General features: G+C 37.8%; 1 protein-coding gene across 1 annotated transcript; it reads left to right on the forward strand.

The window, feature by feature from the left end:
• Nucleotides 1-639: 639 nt before the first annotated feature.
• map3k12 (mitogen-activated protein kinase kinase kinase 12) lies at nucleotides 640-21,721 on the forward strand. The gene is made up of 14 exons (XM_060881569.1): nucleotides 640-702; nucleotides 2,722-3,228; nucleotides 3,633-3,816; nucleotides 5,674-5,865; nucleotides 6,589-6,747; nucleotides 9,737-9,895; nucleotides 10,930-11,038; nucleotides 11,182-11,291; nucleotides 12,324-12,440; nucleotides 13,059-13,178; nucleotides 15,474-16,152; nucleotides 16,263-16,330; nucleotides 17,170-17,455; nucleotides 20,369-21,721. The coding sequence occupies exons 2-14, from the start codon at nucleotides 2,814-2,816 to the stop codon at nucleotides 20,483-20,485; spliced, it is 2,715 nt and encodes a 904-aa protein (XP_060737552.1). The 5' UTR covers nucleotides 640-702; nucleotides 2,722-2,813; the 3' UTR covers nucleotides 20,486-21,721.
• The last annotated feature ends 414 nt before the right edge of the window (nucleotides 21,722-22,135 follow it).

A 22,135-nucleotide genomic window follows, 5' to 3' on the forward strand; every position in this document is an offset into this window, starting at 1 on the left:
TCCATTTGATTATTATATGGGCCATTATTGTGTATAAAGGCATACATTGGGCTGTACGGTATCAGTGGAATGTACCATTCCTGCTTGTTACCAGTGGTAGCTCAGTTATTACATATACCCAGTATTCACATGATAGGCTCTTTACAGTATACTGAAAAGGAGAAAATGATTGCTGAAAATGAATGAATACGAGAATCTGTTAGGACCTTGTGTTATTATTACATATTAGAATATATTTTGCAAGTTAGTTAAATAGCCAGATTTGAAGCTTGTGTGTCAACGTCTGTTTGGGCTGAATAACGCTCCTGGTTATGAATAATAATAGTACTGCGTAATGTAAGTGAAACCTGGCAACCCTAAGGTACCATTTCAACGTTGCTCGGATTGAGACACCATTTTGGTTGGAGCGTCATTGCGCCCCCTCGCGGGAGTGACGCGTGACACGGCGGCGTGACGTCAGCTTCAGCACCGGACAGCTCATTCCCCCTTTTCTTCTCAGCTTGATCGACGAGGCCCCGTTTACCCGATGGGACTCATTTTGACTCGACTGCACTTACGCGGGCTCCTTAGAAAAAAAGGAGAGAAGGCAAGTGGAGAAGATACTGAGAAAGAAACGACGTTGCATGCGGGATCTGAGTAGAGAAAAAAATCTGATCCCACCCCTCACTTGACAACGCGACAACACCAAGCTCGTGAGAAACGGTAATGTTTCATTCGTGAATAAACTAAACTAGCAGTACAGCGCCGCGTCTCCTCCGTGCTTCACTCGGTTTAACAGAACGGTGTAACGCGTTGAGGCACGACTGTGAAATCGATGATAACGTTAAGAAAATGAACGATAAAATGTGTGTGTGTGTGTGTGTGTGTGTGTGTGTGTGTGTGTGCGTGCGCGCGCGCATGCGTGCATGTTCTCAACAGACATTGCGGCACTTTGCGCTGGCTCTGGAGCGCATGGCTGAATGATCTCACGTTGGCCATTAAGGCTTGTGGCTGTTGAAGGTGTTTTTTCCACCTACCGTTTAACGCAAATTTGCTATTTACCCAAAGCGAGCTGATTTATTTAGGGCTTTGTTTTGGCGTAGACGTTAAGTGGATAGCGGTGGTGCTGAAATCACAGCGTCGTTGTTGGTGCTGCGGGAAACATTTAGTGTCAAAACACTCACGCGCACACACGCGCACACACAGGCCACATCATGTGATATGAAGGTGTGTATGCTACTGTTTATGTCTGTAACCCACTAAGTTCGCTGCACTAATGAAAGAGTATTGCCAAGTTACTGTCACTGGTAGATTACTGTCACTGGTGCTTATTTCAACATGTCGTTGAATGACGTACGCACGGGTTTTACGTAGACTCGTGGGTTTGGAGCATCGTACGGAAACACCGTAACGTTCAGAAGACTGAATGATTCACAACCATGTAACGGATGATTCTTCATGGAGCAATAAATGAGCTGGACGAATACATACACTATAAACAATGTTTTTAAACTAACTGTAAGCCTGGGGTCACAGCTACACCTAATGTCACATTCTTACTACTGTTATGAATATGATTCTAAATATTATATAGACAGTATATATCAATACAAAATACTTCATTGATGATATAGTGATAATATAGCCACAGCTTTAGACTTTAGATTTAATTCTAGATGTAATTATTATTATTATTATTATTATTATTATTATTATTATTATTATTATTATTATTATTATTGTTATTGTTGTTGTTGTTGTTGTTGTTGTTATCAGCCCAGTCTTGTAGGCTTCCTGCACAATTTTGGATTTCCGTTGACATTTATGTATTCATCAGATCCTTGATCCAACACAGTGACAGTAGTTTAAACATTAAGCTCTGAGTTACCTTACTTGCTAACTTGAATTGTTACACAGTCTTACACAGTCCTATAAATCCTTGTGATATTATTTGATCATAATAGGGAATGCTATGATGAAACAATCTTAAAGTCTTATGAAATCATATACACTATATAAAAAAAGATTGTAAGTCATCAACTATCACAGCATATGTGCATTTTGAACAGTGTATTCCAGATTTAGTTGTCTTTGCTGTTATAATAAACTACACTCTACTGGGAGCTTATGAGTATATCTGTGGGGATTTGTGCTCATTCAGCTACAAGAGTATTAGTGAGGTCAGGCACTGATGTTGTATGAGGAGCTCTGGGATACAGTCAATGTTCTAGTTCATCCAAAAGGTGTTCGGTGGGGTTGAGATCAGTGCTCTGTGCAGGTGACTTTAACCTTTCACATCAGCCTTGGCAAACCATATTATAGTAGGGCTTGCATTGTGCAGTGACATTGTTATGCTGAAATAAGTTTAAGCCCCTTTGTTCCATTGAAGGAAATTGTGATGCTATTGCATACAATGTCCTAAAAATGTAGGCTTCCACCTTTGTGGCAACAGTTTGGAGAAGGCGAACATAATGGTTGTAATTACCAGGTGTCCAGATACATTTGGCCATATAGTGTACATATACAATGTTGGGCAAAATATTCTGCTTCCAAGTCTTAATGTTCACAAGTATACAGGGAAATTGTACAATGAAATGAGTAATGTTTTCATCTGATGACAAGTATAGTACAGCAGAATACACAGGACAGCATTTAAAATCATGCAATCTAACTTCAAAAAATGACAAAAACAGTAATTGTTTTTTTAAATCATCCCACTGACTGTCTCATTTCTTTTTCCAGGTATTTTGACATTAAACATCAGTGTTTAAGCCCTTTTGTATGAACATTAAGGGCTCCAAATTTTGGGGTTTCTTAGATGAGTGTGGCTGCCCATGGCTTGTGTCCATGAGCAGTGTCCCTCCCCCTCCCTTTCGGGTTTCAGTACCCCAATTTCTGACACTCCATTTCGCCGGCCAGACTCTGATGTGGCTGCATGTACCCCGGATACTGAACTCACCCCCACGCAATGTGTCCTGCGCAATGTATTGTCCATTGATCCTGTCGGGGATGGGACCCACACACGGGGCAACACTCCCACTCCTAGTGATGACCCTGCACAGTTCTCCAACAGTGTGCTGAAGCTGCACGAAGGTGGAGCTGAAGGGGGAGCCATGCGCAACCAGTCAGAGAGTTTTAGGCTGCAGGCAGGTGGAGGAGGCTTTCTGGAGGGACTTTTTGGTTGCCTGAAGCCAGTGTGGACCATGATTGGCAAAGCATACTCAACTGAAAACAAGCAGAGCCAGGAAGGTGAGTTATTTAAATGACATCACATTTTTTAAATGTGAATTGCTTATTTCTAATCAAAGTTTAAATCTTAGACACTCATGACTGAAAACCTACATTGCTTTAGTTTCATTTGTGCTACTGAATCATTAACCTAATAAATTAAATAAGAAACTATGGACTTATGTGGATGAATTATTTTGAGTAGGCTTTTTTAATGGAAAAATCTTTACATTTATGCATCAGTTTCTCAAAGTGCATTGAGAAATACATCAAATTAATGCAGATACTTATTGATATTTGCATAGGCAAAAATATCATGTCAAAGTAAATGCAAACACTTGCATACTGAGTCTGAGCTTCACTCAAGGTTTCCAGTAATTATGTGTTCAAATGTAATAAACCAGCATCCAAAATGGTTTCCTCAGAGTCCTGGGAGGTGCCCTTTGAGGAGATCTCAGAGCTCCAGTGGGTGGGTAGTGGGGCTCAGGGAGCAGTGTTCCTGGGAAAGATTCATGGTGAAGAAGTGGCTGTGAAGAAAGTAAGAGACATCAAGGAAACCGAGATCAAACACCTCCGTAAACTCAAGCACCCCAACATCATCACATTCAAGTAAGTAAACACTGTCTCTATTGTGTCAGATTGTAAACACATAAGATCGAGTCAAGTCAAGTCAAGAAGATTTTATTGTCATTTCAACCATGTACGCAGTACATAGTGAAATAATACAACGTTTCTCCAGGACCATGGTGCTACATAGAACAAAGACAGAGCTACATAGTCCTAGCCACATAAAGTGTATCTGTTCAACCTGGTGCAAACAGTGCAAGACCAAATACAGTGCAAACAAATGATACAAAACAATATAAGACATTACACAAAAGACAATACACAAAAGCAGCACCGACCAGTCTACATACTATATATTCAATAGTACATGTGCAAAAATTCTGTAATGAACACAATATAACAGCAGCAATTATATGCGGTATTGTAATGAATTGTGCAAAACAGCATATGAAAGATAGCAAAACAGTGTGCAAAACAGCATGTAAACAGTTTGATATGGGTGGTGCTGTAGATATGGATGAATATTGGAAGAGTGTGTATTTGGTGCAGATCAGTGCAGTCCACAGTTGTGTGTGTGTGTGTGTATTGTGCTCAGTTATTGAGAAGTCTGATGGCTTGTGGAAAGACTCTCATTGTATGTTTACGTTTTCTACTGACTTACTGTAGATCTAACTGTAAGCATGTAGTTGGTGGCAAGTCCTTCTGCTTCTGTAATTTACAGATAATGTAAAACAATGTTACAAGAAAAACATTAAATTTAGAAAAGGAACAGTGCTGTGTTGACTGCAAAGTTTTGTGCTTTTAGGGATTTTTTTTAATATTTGGAAATATTTCATCTATGGGGTAATGTTGAAAATGGGAATGATGAAAAGCAAAAATATACAATATAGTATCATTTGTTAAATGATATTAATTAAAGCAGAATAGATGGTTAGATGTTATTTACTGTACATTCAAAGAAAATGTACTGTATCATATTTTATATTTATAGGTGTCTATACTCCATTGATGTTTATTCTTACTTTTGACAGACTTTGAGCAGTTTTGGGTTGTACTCATCAAGATACAGAAAGATATAGTGTTAGTTTTGGCAAAATTATGATTCGAACCTTAGAGCTGTATAGTTTTTTGTTCTTGGCTATGGAGTGCTTGTGTTATGTGTTTGTGGCTGTTGGACATAATAAAATGTTTTTACATACACATTTTACACAATTATTCACAAATTATACAGGTGTACAAAAGTCTTGGAACATCTGCAAAATATAGATGAAGTATAGAGGCTTTAAAAAGTGAGAAAAAAGTTCCAAATAAATGACAGTAAATAGTTACAAATCTAATAAAATCTTTTTTTTGACTTGCATTTGTTTTCTCAGGTACACAGTTTTTCAATTTGATCATTTTATAAGGAAATTCACTGAAATTCATGGACCATGGAGAACTTTTGTAGACAATGACTATCACACTTGTCACACTTACAGACCTTCTCCATTTTTTTATTAAAAAGTATTCTTACCTAATATATTTTTTTCCTTAACAGCATATAAATCATTTGTATAAGATTTGAAGTTTTTTTGGAAAATGATTTCCTATAGCTTTAAAATGTGGTATTTTATTCTGTAGCATGAATGAAGGAGAATTAAGATAAAAACAGCATTTAGCAAAGAATAAACTGTCTGTCTTTGAAACATCACAGTATATAGTTTACAGAAAACATGCTAACAGGTTTTTGCACAGTCATACCCAGTTTTAGGATTTCAATTCAGTTGTGTACAGTAAACAGCTGTCACTGCACAAGATTTTGTGATTTCATTGTCAATGAATAAATGGTTACAAATACTGTAAGGTTTATTCAAACACCTGTATATTTTTATGCATATGTGTGTTTGTTCATGTATTTAGGGGTGTGTGTACACAAGCTCCATGTTATTGCATTATCATGGAGTACTGTGCACAGGGGCAGCTGTACGAGGTTTTGAGAGCAGGGAGAAAGATCACACCATCACTGCTCGTCGACTGGGCCATGGGTATTGCAGGGGGCATGAACTACCTCCACCTGCACAAGATCATTCACAGGGACCTCAAATCACCCAAGTATGATATGTATTCATTACTTTAGTTACCCCAGGGCATTTTCATATTGTGCATATACAATTCAGAGAATGCGTTGTTGGCTGATTTAAGTGCCACCCAATCGGATAAATAGGATATGATAACATATGGATATTTTCTGTCTCAGTTATCTTATGTATAGACATATACATACGATATATATATATATATATATATATATATATATATATATATATATATATATATATATATATATATATATATATATACGATATATACTGTATATATATATGTGTGTGTGTGTGTGTGTGTGTATGTGTGTACATATAGATATATGTGCGTATGGGGATGCATTTCACATCTGTCCCTGAATACTACTGAATGCTACAATTTTCATTGTTTAGACTGTGCATCTGTCAGTGAAATCAAGTGAAAAGTGCACGTTTGTGGCTAAAACACAAGATTCCGATTTACAAAAATGTCCAATGTGGATCAGAATAGTCTAAAACACAGAATCTATGTCACACAGTTATTAATATTGTAATATGTAGTGATGTGTAGAAACACTGATTTATAGACCCCAAGCATATTGGTTTGTAATTTATTATTCACGAAGACAAGTACCGACACATTTCCTGGTACAGGTAGCTTAATGTTCATGTTTAACAAGGCAGCAGCAATAAAAAACATGCTTCTATACAAGATTTGCTCACGTTTTATCTTGTCTGCTTTCACTTTTGTTAGTATGCTGATTACCCATGATGACCTAGTGAAGATCTCAGATTTTGGCACGTCAAAGGAGTTGCGAGATAAGAGCACAAAAATGTCCTTTGCTGGCACCGTGGCTTGGATGGCACCAGAAGTTATAAGAAATGAACCTGTCTCAGAGAAAGTGGATATATGGTGCGCATTTTTGTCACTTTGCTACAATGTAAAGTAGTGAGTGTACAGCTTGTATAACAGTGTAAACTTGCTGTCCCCTCAAAATAACTCAACACACAGTCATTAATCTCTAAACTGCTGGCTACAAAATTTAGTACACCCCTAAGTGAAAATGTCCAAATTGGGCCCAAAGTGTCAACATTTTGTGTGGCCACCATTATTTTCCAGCACTGTCTTAACCCTCTAGGGCAGAGGTATTCAACTAAGGTCCAGTAAGAGAAAATTTCTTGAAGCAAAGGTCCGGAAGGTCATAATGTCTAACTAGTTAGTGTGAAATATATTTAAGTAGCCTAGTAGTTGTATCAACATCTGCAAGCAATCAGTACCTGACTGTCAAATCAAATAAATTCAGTACAATTCAAAAACATTTTGACAATATTTATTGTCACGTAACATAGAACTGAACAAATGTATGATTGTAGATATGTATAATGTTCTCTCATGAAATAAATAAAAGGCTACATTTCAAAATAAGAGAAAATAAATAAAAGGTGAAAATTATGTATGTTTAAATAAAGTGCTTAACTTTCCCTTTTATATCTCAGTGAGAGAACTGAGCTCTAGCTTGGCTTGGCAGGATGTTAAACCTGGGCTTGAATGAAGTCAGGGCCGTTCCCATACACATGTGGAGGTGCTCATTGGTGAGCCTGGAACCATATTTAGTTTGGATTATGTTCATTGTAGAGAAAGCTGCCTCGCAGTTGTATGTAGAGCCAAACATGGTCAGGATGTATAGGGCTACTTCTCTCAGACCTGGGAAATCTGTCTCAGGGAACGCTGTCTTCAGATTAGAGTGGATATGTTTGTTCAAAATTTTTTTTGTCGTCTCATAATGGTATTTCACAATGCCTCATAATATGAGACATTCTGGTGAAGTGTGATGTGTGAACAGAAATCAGTCTCCGTTGCACTCGTCTGTTTCTCTCCCTTTCTCTGTCTTACTCGTCTGTTTCTCTCCCTTTCTCCATCTCACGTGTCTGTTTCTCTCCCTTTCTCTGTCTCACGTGTCTGTTTCTCTCCCTTTCTCCGTCTCACGCGTTTGTTTCTCTCCCTTTGTTTTCTACTTCATGTGTAACTTTACTCTAATTCTTTCTCATCTGTCTTGCACTGTTGAGTCGCAGTGTTTACTTCACTAATGCACAGACTTGATTGGACTGTGCGTTTCCATTACCTTTACCGTAAAGACTGCAAAAGCTGCGACGGTTAAAATAGAAGCGCTTCGTCAAGTTTTAAATCATAACCTTTTGTTTTGGCTGTAGGTCTGGGTTCGGGCATTCATGGTTCCCTCAATGAACTGTAGCTCCCCAGTGCAAGCAGCACTCATACAGCCCCAGACCATGACACTCCCACCACCGTACTTGACTGTAGGCAAGACACATTTGTCTTTGTACTCCTCACCTGGTTGCCGCCACACACGTTTGACACCATCTGAACCAAATACGTTTATCTTGGTCTTATCCGACCACAGGACAAGGTTCCAGTAATCCATGTCCTTAGTCTGCTTTTCTTCAGCAAAGTGTTTGCGGGCTTTCTTGTGCATCATATTTAGAAGAGGCTTCCTTTTGGGATGACAGCCATGCAGACCAATTTGATGCAGTATGTGGACTATGGTCTAAGCACTGACAGACTGACAACCACCCCTTTAACCTCTGCAGCAATGCCGGCAGCATTCATGCATCTATTTCCCAAACACAACCTCTAGATATGATGCTGACCACGTGCACTCAACTTCTTTGGTCGACCATGGCGAGGCCTGTTCTGAGTGGAACCTGTCCTATTAAACCACTGTATGGTCTTGGCCACGTTGCTGCAGCTCAGTTTCAGGGTCTTGGTAATCTTCTTATAGCCTACGCCATCTTTATGTAGAGCAACAATTCTTTTTTTGTTGAACTTCCAGTGACCAGAGAGTATGAGAGAGTTAGAGTGATAACACCAAATTTAACACACCTGCTCCCCATTCACACTTGAGACTTTGAAACACTAACGAGTCACATGACACCGGGGAGAGAAAATTGCTAATTATGCCCAATTTTGACATTTTCATTAGGGGTGTACTCACTTTTGTGGCCTGCAGTTTAGACAATAATGGCTGTGTGTTGAGTTATTTTAAAGGGACAGCAAATTTACATTGTTATCCAAGCTGTACAGTACACTCAGTACTTTACGTTGTGCAAAGTGTCATTTCTTCAGTGTTGTCACATGAAATGATTTACAATAAAATACTTACAAAATTGTGAGAGGTGTACTCACATCTGTGAGATACTGAATGGGCTGTCAGTGTTAACGTGGTAATGCATGCGATTAATACAAAGTGCAAATACCGCAAATAAATTGGTGAAAAAGGTGAAACACACAAAGGTGTGTCATTAATGTTATTTGCATCACGCAGATGATATTGGGGTCGGGAGTTTATCAATCACTCTTAGCATCCACAATGGCACAAGCGGAAATTTCTCTTTTAAAAGAAAATTAAATGGCACTCTGGATAAGTTGTGTGTGTGCATACACTGTAACGAAAAACTGGCCTACCATCAAAGCTCATTGAGTTTAAAATATAATATTAAAGAAAAACTCATCACAGTTTCTACTAGCAAACTGACGAGTATTGTGCAACAACCCTATTTTCAGCAATTTAGCTATAGGCTAAGTAGCTAAATAACCTATTTAACTATAGGGATATAGCAATTTTGTGAAATGTTGTCAAGAAATGTTAAACAAAAGAAATAGTGCATGTTTAATTTCACTATAAGTGCGAGATTAATCACAATTAATCACACATAAAGAGTGTGATTAATCGTTGTTAAAAAATTTAATCTATTGACAGTCCTAATGTATTTAAACACTCACAGTCACTTGGTGTATATATACACACACATACCACCCAACACCACACAATATCCCATGCTTTTCATCTCTGTGCTTTTCATCTTCTTTTCACTCTTTTTTGAAGGTCATTTGGGGTGGTTCTCTGGGAGATGCTCACAGGTGAAATCCCCTACAAAGATGTGGACTCTTCAGCTATTATCTGGGGAGTGGGCAACAACAGCTTGCAGCTGCCTCTGCCAGAAAGCTGCCCTGATGGATTTAAGATCCTCTTAAAACAATGCTGGTAAGAGTAATGAAAAGAAAGTCCTAAAATTGGGGGAAAAAATAAATTCCTATAAACTTTATTTACTAATTCTGGATCATGTGATTCTCTAATTTGAATGGACTAATTAGGTGAGCCTTTGTGAAACTCCTTGTGAAACTCAATTTCAGAAACAAAAAATGACCAACTTCTAGATATTATTATTCTATAGCCATAAATACAACAGGTTTGGTCCAATAATTATATTGGAGAAATGGTGTTCAATAATTAGATTGGAGAAATTGGTGAATGGAGAAATAAATGCAATAGTACTTTTCACTGTTTGCATCACACCACTTGGATCTGTGGTCTGTGTTCTTGACATACACTTACTGTGGGCTATCAGTCATTCTGTGCATTGGCATGGCAACATATAAAGGCTCCACCCAGCTGTGGCTTCTTTAGGAACTTTTTTCATTATTTTTATTATTTTTGTTGGTGGAGCTCTATAGGGAACTTGGATCTAATGTTTTAGCCTAAAGAACAATAAAGCACCACAATTAAACAAATAAAAGTTCATTTTTGCAGCATTGTTAACAGTGCGGGGGGCATGGTGGCTTAGTGGTTAGCACGTTCGCCTCACACCTCCAGGGTTGGGGGTTTCCTCCGGGTACTCCGGTTTCCTCCAAAGACATGCATGGTAGGTTGATTGGCATCTCTGGAAAATTGTCCGTAGTGTGTGATTGTGTGAGTGAATGAGAGTGTGTGTGTGCCCTGCGATGGGTTGGCACTCCGTCCAGGGTGTATCCTGCCTTGATGCCCGATGACGCCTGAGATAGGCACAGGCTCCCCGTGACCCGAGTTAGAAAATGAGTGAGTGAGTGAGTGAGTGAGTGAGAGTGTTAACAGTGCATCATAGGCATGACATCATAAAGCTAGCTGTCAGTGTTCACATAAAGTAAAAGCTCTAAACCCTAGCCACACTTGACACAATTAAACACTGATCCAGTAATAAGAGTGTAAATTAAAATCAAAGTAGCTAAGTTAAGTCTGTGTTAATGGTGGTGTATGCGCAGGAATTGCAAGCCCAGAAATAGGCCATCATTCAGACAGATTCTGCTGCACCTGGACATTGCCTCAGCCGATGTGCTATCCACACCACAGGAGACCTACTTCAAATCACAGGTAACACACCCATGCAAACATGCAGACATAAATGTGGCTGTATCAATAGCAATAAAAAATACATATGTTCAAGCCTTTCTGTGTTTCTGCTTTATTGTATACATGGCTGTATATGTGTGTGCTTGTGCGTTTGGTGGGTGTAGGCTGAATGGCGTGAGGAGGTCAAACAGCATTTTGAGAAGATCAAGTCTGAGGGAACATGTCTACACCGGCTAGACGAGGAGCTCATTAACCGTCGCCGTGAAGAGCTCAGGTCAGTGCTATAGCAACAACAATCATCAAACATCATTTAAAAATACTATTCTATTCTATCACTACTGCCAGAATATTATGGTTATTGCTGAATCAGGGAATCAGAAGTGCTGGTTTTTAATCACTGTTCATTTTCCCAGTCATAGGGAAGAAAGGCTCTAGCTGGGTCCCAAATGGCCTACGACACACTATGCTCATACACTATACAAAATGTACTCTACAGTCTAGTGTATGAATTTTAGAAGGGTAGTATTGTCTCAAATGGTACACTAAACTTTTTTAGTGGAAATATAAATAAGCTTCCCAGTTGATGGAAAATTATGTCAAATGCACAGGATGTGATGCTGCTAGCTTTATCAGAAAATGGGGAATTTTTCAAAATGATGAAAAATAAATCACTTTGGTTAATTTAAAAGACATTTTTAAGATGTCTTCCCCTCTGGAGTGTCGTCAGCTATCTTGAAAATCTTTTCTCATCCAGCATTAGCACCTGGTAACCCCGCCCCTCTTGAAGTGTCCAACATTCCACACTTATTTTTTTTCTATTTGAATAAGTGCATCATCTTCAAGTTCATCAGGTACTTGAAATGAACTTTTTTTTTGCTATTTTTAGTATGAACTAAATACTGCAAAATTGTGTAGAATATTTATTTGAATGCACCCTCTGTGTAAATATTAGCACCATATTTATAAGAGACTAATATACTGAATACATGTAAACAATTTAGAATACTTGAGAAAATGCTATTATTAGTCGTGAATAGTATATGTGGCACAGTGAACTTGGGCTGCTGTCTGTATGGAGTTTCTCATGTTCTCCTCATGTCCATGGGCACTTCCTTTTGGCTTCTGCAGTTTCCAGGTTTGCCACGACTATATTGCTGAGAAATAGCTTATATTAGCGGCTTTTTTCCAATACTCCAATTTTTTAAATAAACAGAACTATGAGCTATTTATTTATATATTTTTAAAAAATAAAGCTGACATATTGAAGAAAACCTCAAAGCAGAATTTTAAATGTGTTTCAAAACAGACATGCCCTTGACATCAGAGAGCATTATGAGAGGAAGCTGGAAAGAGCCAACAACCTTTATATGGAACTGAGTGCTGTCATGCTACAGCTAGAGCTGAAAGAAAAAGAACTGCTTAGGTAAAAAAAAAAACACATACACACTTTTTTATTTATTTCTATATTAAGTACATCATGACTATACATCATGAAATATATATCATTTCTAATATATACAGTATATATAATATGTAATGTATATATTATCTAATATATTAAATAATTAGTCAACTAGATATGCATGATTATGTACGGGTGGGGATGGTATCAGGAGAACAGTGTCTTAGTGTTTAATACTTTTGCCTCTGCCCTATTTGCATAGTGAGTATGCATGTTCTTTTGGTGATTTCTCTGGTACTGGTACTCCAGTTTTATCCCCCAGTTTAAGGACATGAGTTCTAGGCTGATTGGGATCTCTAAATTATCTCTAGTGTGTAAATGGGTGTGTTAGTGTGTGCAATTTTGCCCTGCAATGGAATTTTACGTCATAATAGCTAAAGAAAAAAAAAACCTGAGCATATGGCACAGTACCTTAACATGAAAATGTTTCGTATCCAAATCTGGTACATTTCTGACTCAAATGTCAGTCTTCATGGTGGTTTCTGAGAAAAAAAATCTTATGTGATAAATATGCTGGCATAAGCATTATGGTTTAAGCATTTTCTCCCAGCACATAAAAATTCACAATTGTATTTACAGAAGGGAGCAGTGCCTGGATAAGAAATATCCTGGACTGTTCAAACACCATCCTTCAAACACAGTAGACAAACTCATTAAGAAGAGGAACGTACCCCAAAAGCTTCCTTCACATGGCAAGAGGTGGGTGTAGAAGGATGTCTTTGCTCTCTTGAGATATGTTGTACTTTTATGTGTCTTTGAGATTTGTGTTTTTAATAGTAATAGAAGTTTCTAACTTGAAGAAGTGAACTTAGCCCTGGATTAATCTTGTATATATCTGGTTAGGCCAGAATAACCCACATGGAGTGCAGCAATACTGGCATTGGAGCTTTTTACTGCCATTTCATTTCATGGCAAAACTGAATAACATATAGTAATGTTCACAAAACCACATAAAGTGGCAAAAGAAAAGGAATTTCTCATAGGCAAATTTAATATATTTATACTCAGGTTATATCATTAAAATTATCATTATCATTATCATTATAATTATCCAAAATATGAAGACACATTTCAAAACATGTACATTAGCTTGAATTAAGTGAGAGGGAGCCAATCTTGTTTGTGATTAGCTGAGCCATGATCAAAAAAGTCATAAATTACTCTATAAACACACATCAGCGTTACTAGGTGAAATAAATTGTTTTAAAATATTCATTTTTGTTTTAAAATGTGCTTTATTGGGCAGGCAAAGTGTGGATGAGTGATTGAAAGAGATTTGATAAATTTCCAATTACTGAGATTTGATACAATTTCTCAAGCACCTTAACATACAATAATAAACCAGAGCACTTGTTTTTGCTAGTACCCATTCTGTTACATGGTCAAATGTGGCAATGAGACATATGATGAAGCTTTTCCTCTCTCAATAATGGTTATAGAGTCTATTATAATTAAGTATAAACTGTTTATAATTAGTGTTTTGCTGCATCTGTGTTGCTTGGCAGCAATTTTGCTAAATGTACATGAAGATCTACATTGCTTGATTGAAGAACAATTATTATTCTACAGAATTCTATTATACTATTACTATACAAATAGAATTAGCAAAGAAACATTAATTTTTTTTGTTTTACAGTGCCTAACAATGCCTCATAGCTATTCTGAAATCACTGTAAACAACACCTTCTTGGGGCCTCAACCCTCTGAAAAAAGGGCAGACGTGTTCCCTCCTAAAAGTTAAATTTTCCAGCACCCTAATGCAAGCTCAGTCAATGCAGCATGTCAACATACATATGGCTTTTGCCTAATGTCTAGATTTGTGCTATCTTGTTTTCTTTATTAATGTTTATTTAATATAGAATTTATTTAAATGGATATAGAATGTGTGCAACCTTTTTTCCATATTTATATGTTTCATATTTAAGTGTTTGATTTAATGACATTGTTATAAAATTCCTGGGTTTCACGAAATGTGCCCAATTGACATAAATAAGTTATTTTAAACTTGACACCATAATCCATATATAAAATTGAAGTAATCTGGGGATCTTGTAGGAATCTAGATACATTCTGACAGATTTCTTGTGTACAGACTATTACAATTTATGAATAAATTTGTTTCTCATATGATATAAAATAATTGCCTCAGTTTCTCAAAAAAAAAAAAAAACATGAAAATATTGTTCAAGACATTCTGACCTGTGTGTGTCTAATCTTAGCTGAATTTAGTTTTATTTGTATAGCACATTTAAAATTAGGCATTGTCACAAAGCAGTGCGAGAAAAAGGTGTTGCCACAGAGTGGAATTAGACCCAAATGCAGGGATAACCTAAAAAGGGGGTTTAATAAGAAAAACACATTGAAAGAAAACACTGGGAAAGACAAAAAAAGGAACTGAGATAAGAAAAAAGAAAACCAGAAGACATAACATCAAACCAAAGAAAACACAAACACAGAAACACAAGGAATCAGAAAAAACACACACAAGACAACTGGTACAAATAAGGCAATTATGAAAATACAAGGGACAGGTGTGCAGAGGCGGGAACAGATAAGGATGGGGCGGAGCTAACACTTGTGAACAAAAACAAAGTACATGGCATGGGACAAAATGTCCCCCTAGTGTTCAGACAGGGAAAAGGTCCAAGCTGTTCATGACAAGCAGGTTTATAGATCTTAATTCATTTAAATGCTTCTCTGGATCATGATAGGTTTAGCATGGCTTAGTGCTTAAGATCATAATGGCATGAATGGTTTAATATTACAGGTGAGCAAATGTAGTTGTTCTTTTTCCCTGGATTATGGAGCAGGAAGGAGTGGTCAAACTTTATGCAGGAATGAAATTTAAAAAAGTGCTAAACACATACTTCTAACAGGTCAATTAAAGCAATATGGTGTGTCTTATCCTCCAAGGTTGGACTTTAGTTAGTGACCGATTGCATAACAAAATTGTAATGGCTATTTGTGTAAATCTTCTTATTTTTCCATAAACAGACCTGACCTCCTAAGATCAGAGGTCATCCTCCCTAAAATGGACCCTGGTGTGGTGCAAGTTACGGTTCCTTCTTGTGCTAACCGGACCTCTACTTCACCAAGTCGTGCCCGGAGGGTTAAAACGCGGCATCGCAGGGGGGGCCGAGGAAGCAGTGGTGATCTCTCGGGGCCCAAGCACTCCACCGGTACCTCCACCAGAGAGAGAGAAACACCCACACTGAGCACTGCACCACCCAGTGGTGCTCCAGCTACCGAACAAACAGTGGGAACTGCTTCAAGAGGAAGCCAGCTGGAAGCCCCCCCACTTAAACTGTCTTCCTCCAGCCCAGACCTGCTTTGCTCCACCCATGGAGCTGAGGGCGGAGCCAGTGGTGGGGCTGGAAGTCTGAGTGTGTGTGAAGGGCTTGTTAGCGGAGTCCGAGGCGTGGCTGAAGCTGCTGTGGGATTGGATGAAACTCCGCCACGAAGCGACACAGCAAGCGAGGATGCTGCGTCGCTCCCTTTCTCGAGCAGTCCCGATTCACCCTGCTGCGCAAGAGGTGTGGTTGTGGGACGGGGACACTCTCTGGGGGAGGAAAGAGAGGATGGAACTGGGGCAGTTCGATTGCCGAGGGGAGCTAGTGGCAGTCATTTGACTCCATCAGCTATACTTTACAGAGCAGCTATTACACGCAAGCAGGTGTGTCACTACTTCTAACTCTTTCTCACATTTGCATAACTAAAGGTTAATGTGTAATCAGCTGAATTATAAAGAAGTAAATGCAAGACTGTTTACATTGTGTCACACAGCGCCGTGGTGTGTCTTCAGAGGAAGAGGAGGGAGAAGTAGATAGTGAAGTGGAACTACCAAGGAGACGGTAAGTGAAAGCATGTTTAAAGCTTTGTAAATGAAAACAGTAATGCTGTGTTGCCATAGTTAATAATATTTAGCCGATAAAAATGTTAATAATGTTAATAACTAGCATTCCATGTGTTAAAATTGCTTTCTTTCCTTTAAATTGTAACATACTAAAGGAAAAGTGTTTGTATATAAAATTCAAGACTGTATACAGTACATATATCATTTCATAAGAGATAAAGGAGAAGCAGTGCATGCACTTTGTCACCGATCATGTGTGTGCTATTGTCTTCAGTCTTATTGTTAGTAACTCGATATTTGGAAAAAGTTAACCTTAGTCTCAATTTTGTTGCATTGCTGGACATACCCATATCAAGTTGGTTAATGTCACTCATGTTGCCAGCTTTCATTGAAAATATATGATCTCCTGTTGCTTTGTCACTTTGAGTCACTGTATGTGTAAATGTAGAATTAGAGGTTTTATAAAGGAGTTACATTTGTGATAAATATGCAGGACCTACTGTAAGTAAGCTAGTTGGACCATTTTAAAGAATAATTGATGAATGTAAATTGTAAAAGTTCCTTGTAAATGATCACTGTTTCTCACCTTGTTACTCTGAAGCTACATTGTTTTTCACAAAAAAATTGATAATTATGTGATAGCTGTAATGCAGCTTTTATTTTCAAAAAGTAATTATTTTCATGTTTTCTAAAGAAATTAAACAAAACACAAAAGGTTTTAAGTTGTTGTCAGTAATAAAATCACCTAATCCACAGCAAAAAGTATCATTATCTTAACATTCTTATATCAGATGATTTTTAACGACCAGTTTCCTGACATGTCTGCCTTATCTTCAGACGGCCAACTAGTATATCTAAGTGCCAGTCGGTATCCACCTTCAGCTCAGAGAATTTGTCTGTCTCGGATGGAGAGGAAGGCCATACCACTGACCACTCTCACAGCGGCACACCAGATGTGGTCAGCACTAATACAGATGAGCGCCTGGACGATCGGAGTGATGACCTCATCTCACAGGGCTCTGAGATCCCCGCTGACATCACAGACCCTGCAGTCTCAGAGAGGGAGGCTGCTGCTCTTGAACAGGAGAGAGCAAACTTTGATCTGGAACAAAACATTTTGGAGGTGAAAATTCTAGCTCCACACACAAAATATAAATATTTTCAAGACGAAATATATGCAATTATGGGTGCTTTATGATGTCATAATCATTCACTTTTAAATTTAGGAAAACCCTTTCCCTCACTAATCACTTAATCTGTTACACACCTACTGTAAGTGTTTCTTGTTCCTAGTTAAAATGCCTAAAATCCAGCATGTTGTCAGGGATGTCATGCGAGGACCCAAAAGCAATACATAGATCAAATTTAAAATTAAAAGTCTTTAATGTGAGCTGTCTTAAAACAGGGGAGGCACAGTTCGATATTGCATACAGTCCAATAATCCAAAACACAGGCAAACAGGGCAATGCTGGGCAGACATCAAAAAAGTCAGAAACAGTCCGGTAATCTAAAAAACGCAAACAGGGCAATGTAGAGCAGGCAGAAACCAAAGTCATAGGCAGTCCAGTAATCCAATAAAGGGCAAACAGATCAATATAGGTTAGGCAGAAAATGGTGATAAACAGTACAAAAATCTAAAACCAAAAACAGAGCAGTACAGGGCACACAGGAAACAGAAACTAGAAAAACAGGCAGGGTCAAACTAGGCAAATGTATCATAGAGCAGGCAGTGAGCAGGCTTGAACAGGTTTAAGTCTGGAGACATGGAAGGTAGGGTGAATACGCAGGATTCTGGCAAAAGCCTCCAGTTCCTGGTTAGAGAACAGCAGAGGCTGGTAACCATAGGCAGCCTGGAAGGAAGAGACACCTGTGGCAGATGATGGCAGAGAATAGGGTAAATTCTATTCACACAAGGTTGGAGGACCAGGATGCACGTTCCTCAGGACACAGGATATGAAGCCCAATCTCTAGTTCCTGATTCAGCCATTCAGTTTGTCCTTTAGAACGAGGATGGAACCCTGATGAAAAGCTGATTCTGATCCTTAGGAGCTGGCAAAACTCTCTCCAAATGTTAGCGGTAAACCGGGGGCCTGTAACAAATTCTGGGCACAGAGATAGGACAGAGAAAGCCAGCTGGAGGGCCCCTGGGTGTCTACTGGGTGTTTTCTGCTGAGCGCAGACCATGAAGGCTGACACGAAGTCCTGGACATCCTTCTTAAATAATGCCCACCAGAAGCACTGCTGGAGACGACTGTCCTTGGGGTCTCTTTGTGACAGAATGGCTCCGACACCAAGATCCTAGGCATCCACCTCTACCACAAACTGTCAGGCTGGGTCTAAGCATGAAAAGTCCAGTTTTCTGTTTACATGTGTTAGCCCCGTCCTATCCTTAATCCGTTCCTGCCTCTGCACACCTGTTCCTTGTGTTTCTATGATTTCCTGTTGTCCTATTTAATCCTGTTGTCCTGTGCCTGTTTGCTGAGTCCTTGTCTCTTGTTCCTTGTGTCAGGACTTGGCCTGGCCTTTTTCCTGTTTGGACACTAGGGGGACATTGTTGCAGTTTGTTTATCTGTGCCATGTGTCTTAGTTTTGGTTTTTTGTATCATGTGTGTTAGCTCTGCCCTTTGCTTATCTGGTCCCGCCTCTGCACACTTGTTCCTTGTGTTTTAATGATTGTCACCCCTATTTATACCGGTTGTCTTGCTTCTGTTTTTCGCTAAGTATTTGTGTTTGTGTTCCTGCTTCTGTGTTCCTGTGTTTTGTTGTTTCTGTTTCTAGCCCTTTGTTATTTTTTCCTAACAAACCCCCTTTTATGTTATCCCTGCATTTGGGCTTGAAATGTTATCTGTTAAGTCAGCCCGTTTCCTCACACCTTGTCTTTGGTCGTGTCTTTTTTGTTGTCTTTTGGTTTGTTGTTTCTGTTTCTATTGTTTCCTGATATCCAATTCTGAAGCTGTTATCTTTGTTGCATCACTAAGCATGTTCCTCACTGTAGAGTATACAACTTTTTATTATGGCCATGAGTGTGTTTAACTGTGCTTTTGCATTTTGTTTATATTCAATATCTAGTTAGAAATGATAAACAACAATGTCTCTTATTTTAAATGATCAGTTTTCCCTATAGTGATGGATAATTTGTGCAGTACCATACTGAAGGCACCACACAATAAGTTTTGTCAAAGACAACAACTGACAAAAACCTTTTAAAGAACCGTTCACATATATCCGATCCACATATCTGACTTGCCACAGGTTTTATGCCAGATGGCCTTCCTGATGTACCCCTCCCATTTTATCCAGCTTGGGACCAGCACTGATTCCCTGCCAGTAATCAGTGCACTGGCAAGAGCATGGGATCCTCCTGCTGGACCACCAGGAACAGCAGCAAAATTGATAATTTAATTAATTTAATAACAACAATAATAATAATAATAATAATAATAATAATAATAATAATAATAATAATAATAATAATGTGTGTATATGAAAATATGAAAGATGGCAATAAACGTAGTCTACTATGAATTAATTGAATGATCAGTTTAACATGAAATCATATGAAAAGTAAAATATAGATCTCTGGAGACAATTAATTCATTAATTAATTTTACTACATTTTGTAAATTATTTCATAATATTAGGAAACACGTGTTTTTTTGTTTGTTTTTTTTTTTAACATAAGTGGACTACTAAATATTATAATGCTGACTGTCCTGCTATGTTATAATGAGTCCTGGAAATACTGACATGGAAATTTATATGATTATTTATAATATTCATTTTATAGTACTTTCAATTATATCAAGTATATTCACTTATATATTATTATTTATACAGTATTCGTAACATTTGTAAACATGCCATGATTAAACAACCTAATCAAACCAAATCATTACTAGCTAAAAAAGACCTTCTTTTTTCCCTTATCCTTTAATATTTGGGCTTGTTTTCCAAAACACTATCATTATTGAAAAGAAATGCACAGTGCAGATAGTTTTAAATCATCTAAAACTGTATCTTTGTGTCCCCTTGCCAGACCCGAGCATTGTGTGAAGATTCAGATTGCGACAGTGCTGAGCTTGACCAATCGGGGAGTGGAGAACCAAGTCGCCCCCCAAGTGCAGGAGGCTGGGGTCAGGGTCCTCCGAACTAACAAACGTGCATACAAAAACCCCCAACCCTGTGCATTTGTAAATATTGTATATATGTTCACCAAAACATCTACCAGCACACTTCCTCATTTGTAGTATCACTTAAACACCTGATACACCAAACATACACAAACACCAGGAAATTGCCTATATTAGGGCCTGTAACAAACTGGTGATGCAGATTCAATTGATTAATGAAACAAGCAAATATTAGCCACTTTAAGAACATACTTGTACAAGCGTGACTTGATGTCAATGAGATTCCAAAGACCAGGGCCCCATTCTTTGTAAATGAATCTCATATCAATTAGAATTTGTAATAATTTAAAATTTCCCTGACATTTTTTTAAATATGGTTACCTAAAGCAAGTTCAAGGTTACAGGTGTTCCTTTCAATTACTAATCATCTCCAACATATACTCATAAAGCTTGAAGTAAATTACAGTCTTACTTGTAGTTGTACTTACATATACCTATTATACTTGAACTCATTTATGTATTCAACAAAAATAGGGCTACACACTTTTCCATAAATAATGATTATGAAAGGTGCTGACTCTTATTATCCGGAGGCTTTATAATAACATACTGTCACCCTCATATCTACATCCCCTACCCTATACATATCTGTTCCTAATTATGGCTTCTTTTCACCCACCAAGATTCTATGGCAATTTAATTTTACCCTGTGGGATTGGTGTGGGAACTGGAATTAATGTGGGAACAGGAATTAATTCTTGAAATTAAGCAGGCGAGAACAAGCAAAGTAAATATTACATTTTGTTCTTATAGAACAAAAAAAAACAAAAAAAAAAAAAAAACAATTCTATGCAGAAGACACCTTTGTTAGCTAGAAACATCAGTGCTTATTAGCCCAACACATATAAACACTATAAATATAATCAATTTAGCATCTATTTCTAAGTCTTTAAAATATATCCCTCACTATCTCTTGTTTTACAGACGTTGAGCCTCATTTATCAATTATTTACAAAAGCTGTGTGTAAAAGTTCTCATATGCCAAACTAAAAAATCCTGTCAGATTTACAAATTTTTTGGTAACACTTATTTTATTTTTTACTATTTTTATGTATTTTATGTTCACATGATCAATGCCAATTACCCATGAATTAAAAAAACTTCATAAAAAGGCAGAGTCAGAACTGAGTGACAAAACAACCAAATGTGGAAAGAGCACCTCTTGCCAATAATGCAGCTCAGCCAATGCAGTGCCTTCTATAGACACACACTTAACTGTTTCTATTTCTTTTAGGGTGCCATTACTTTTGTTTGGCTTGAATGGCTTATCTTATTTGAAATTGATTTCTAGTTTTGAGTTAATATAAAAAAACTGATTTTCACAGAATTTTGTGTAATTGAAATAAATTGCTTATTCAAACTGCTCGGCATAATCGATCAAAAAACTTAATGCAACTCAATCAAGGTTCACATAAGTCTCCTTGCACAAACTCAAATGTTTTTCCAAACTGGACTTTCATTGATACCACTTTACTAGTGTCAATACACTTTCAAACAATTTACAAGTGAAATGTTTGCATCCAGATTGATAAATGAGGCCCAGTGTTTGCTTAAATGAAAAGAGTTCTGAACTATTTCGCTTCTCTCTTTAATGAGTGGATCAGCAGGAGGTA

The sequence above is a fragment of the Tachysurus vachellii genome, chromosome 11 (genome assembly GCF_030014155.1).
Source record: "Tachysurus vachellii isolate PV-2020 chromosome 11, HZAU_Pvac_v1, whole genome shotgun sequence".
Classification (NCBI taxonomy): domain Eukaryota; kingdom Metazoa; phylum Chordata; class Actinopteri; order Siluriformes; family Bagridae; genus Tachysurus; species Tachysurus vachellii.

Coding starts and splice junctions, on each gene's coding strand:
- map3k12 (XM_060881569.1), top strand. CDS start 2,814: ATGGCTTGTGTCCATGAGCAGTGTCCCTCCCCCTCCCTTTCGGGTTTC. Junction 6,748..9,736: donor TCAGAGAAAGTGGATATATG/GTGCGCATTTTT, acceptor TCTTTTTTGAAG/GTCATTTGGGGTGGTTCTCT. Junction 13,179..15,473: donor CTTCCTTCACATGGCAAGAG/GTGGGTGTAGAA, acceptor TTCCATAAACAG/ACCTGACCTCCTAAGATCAG.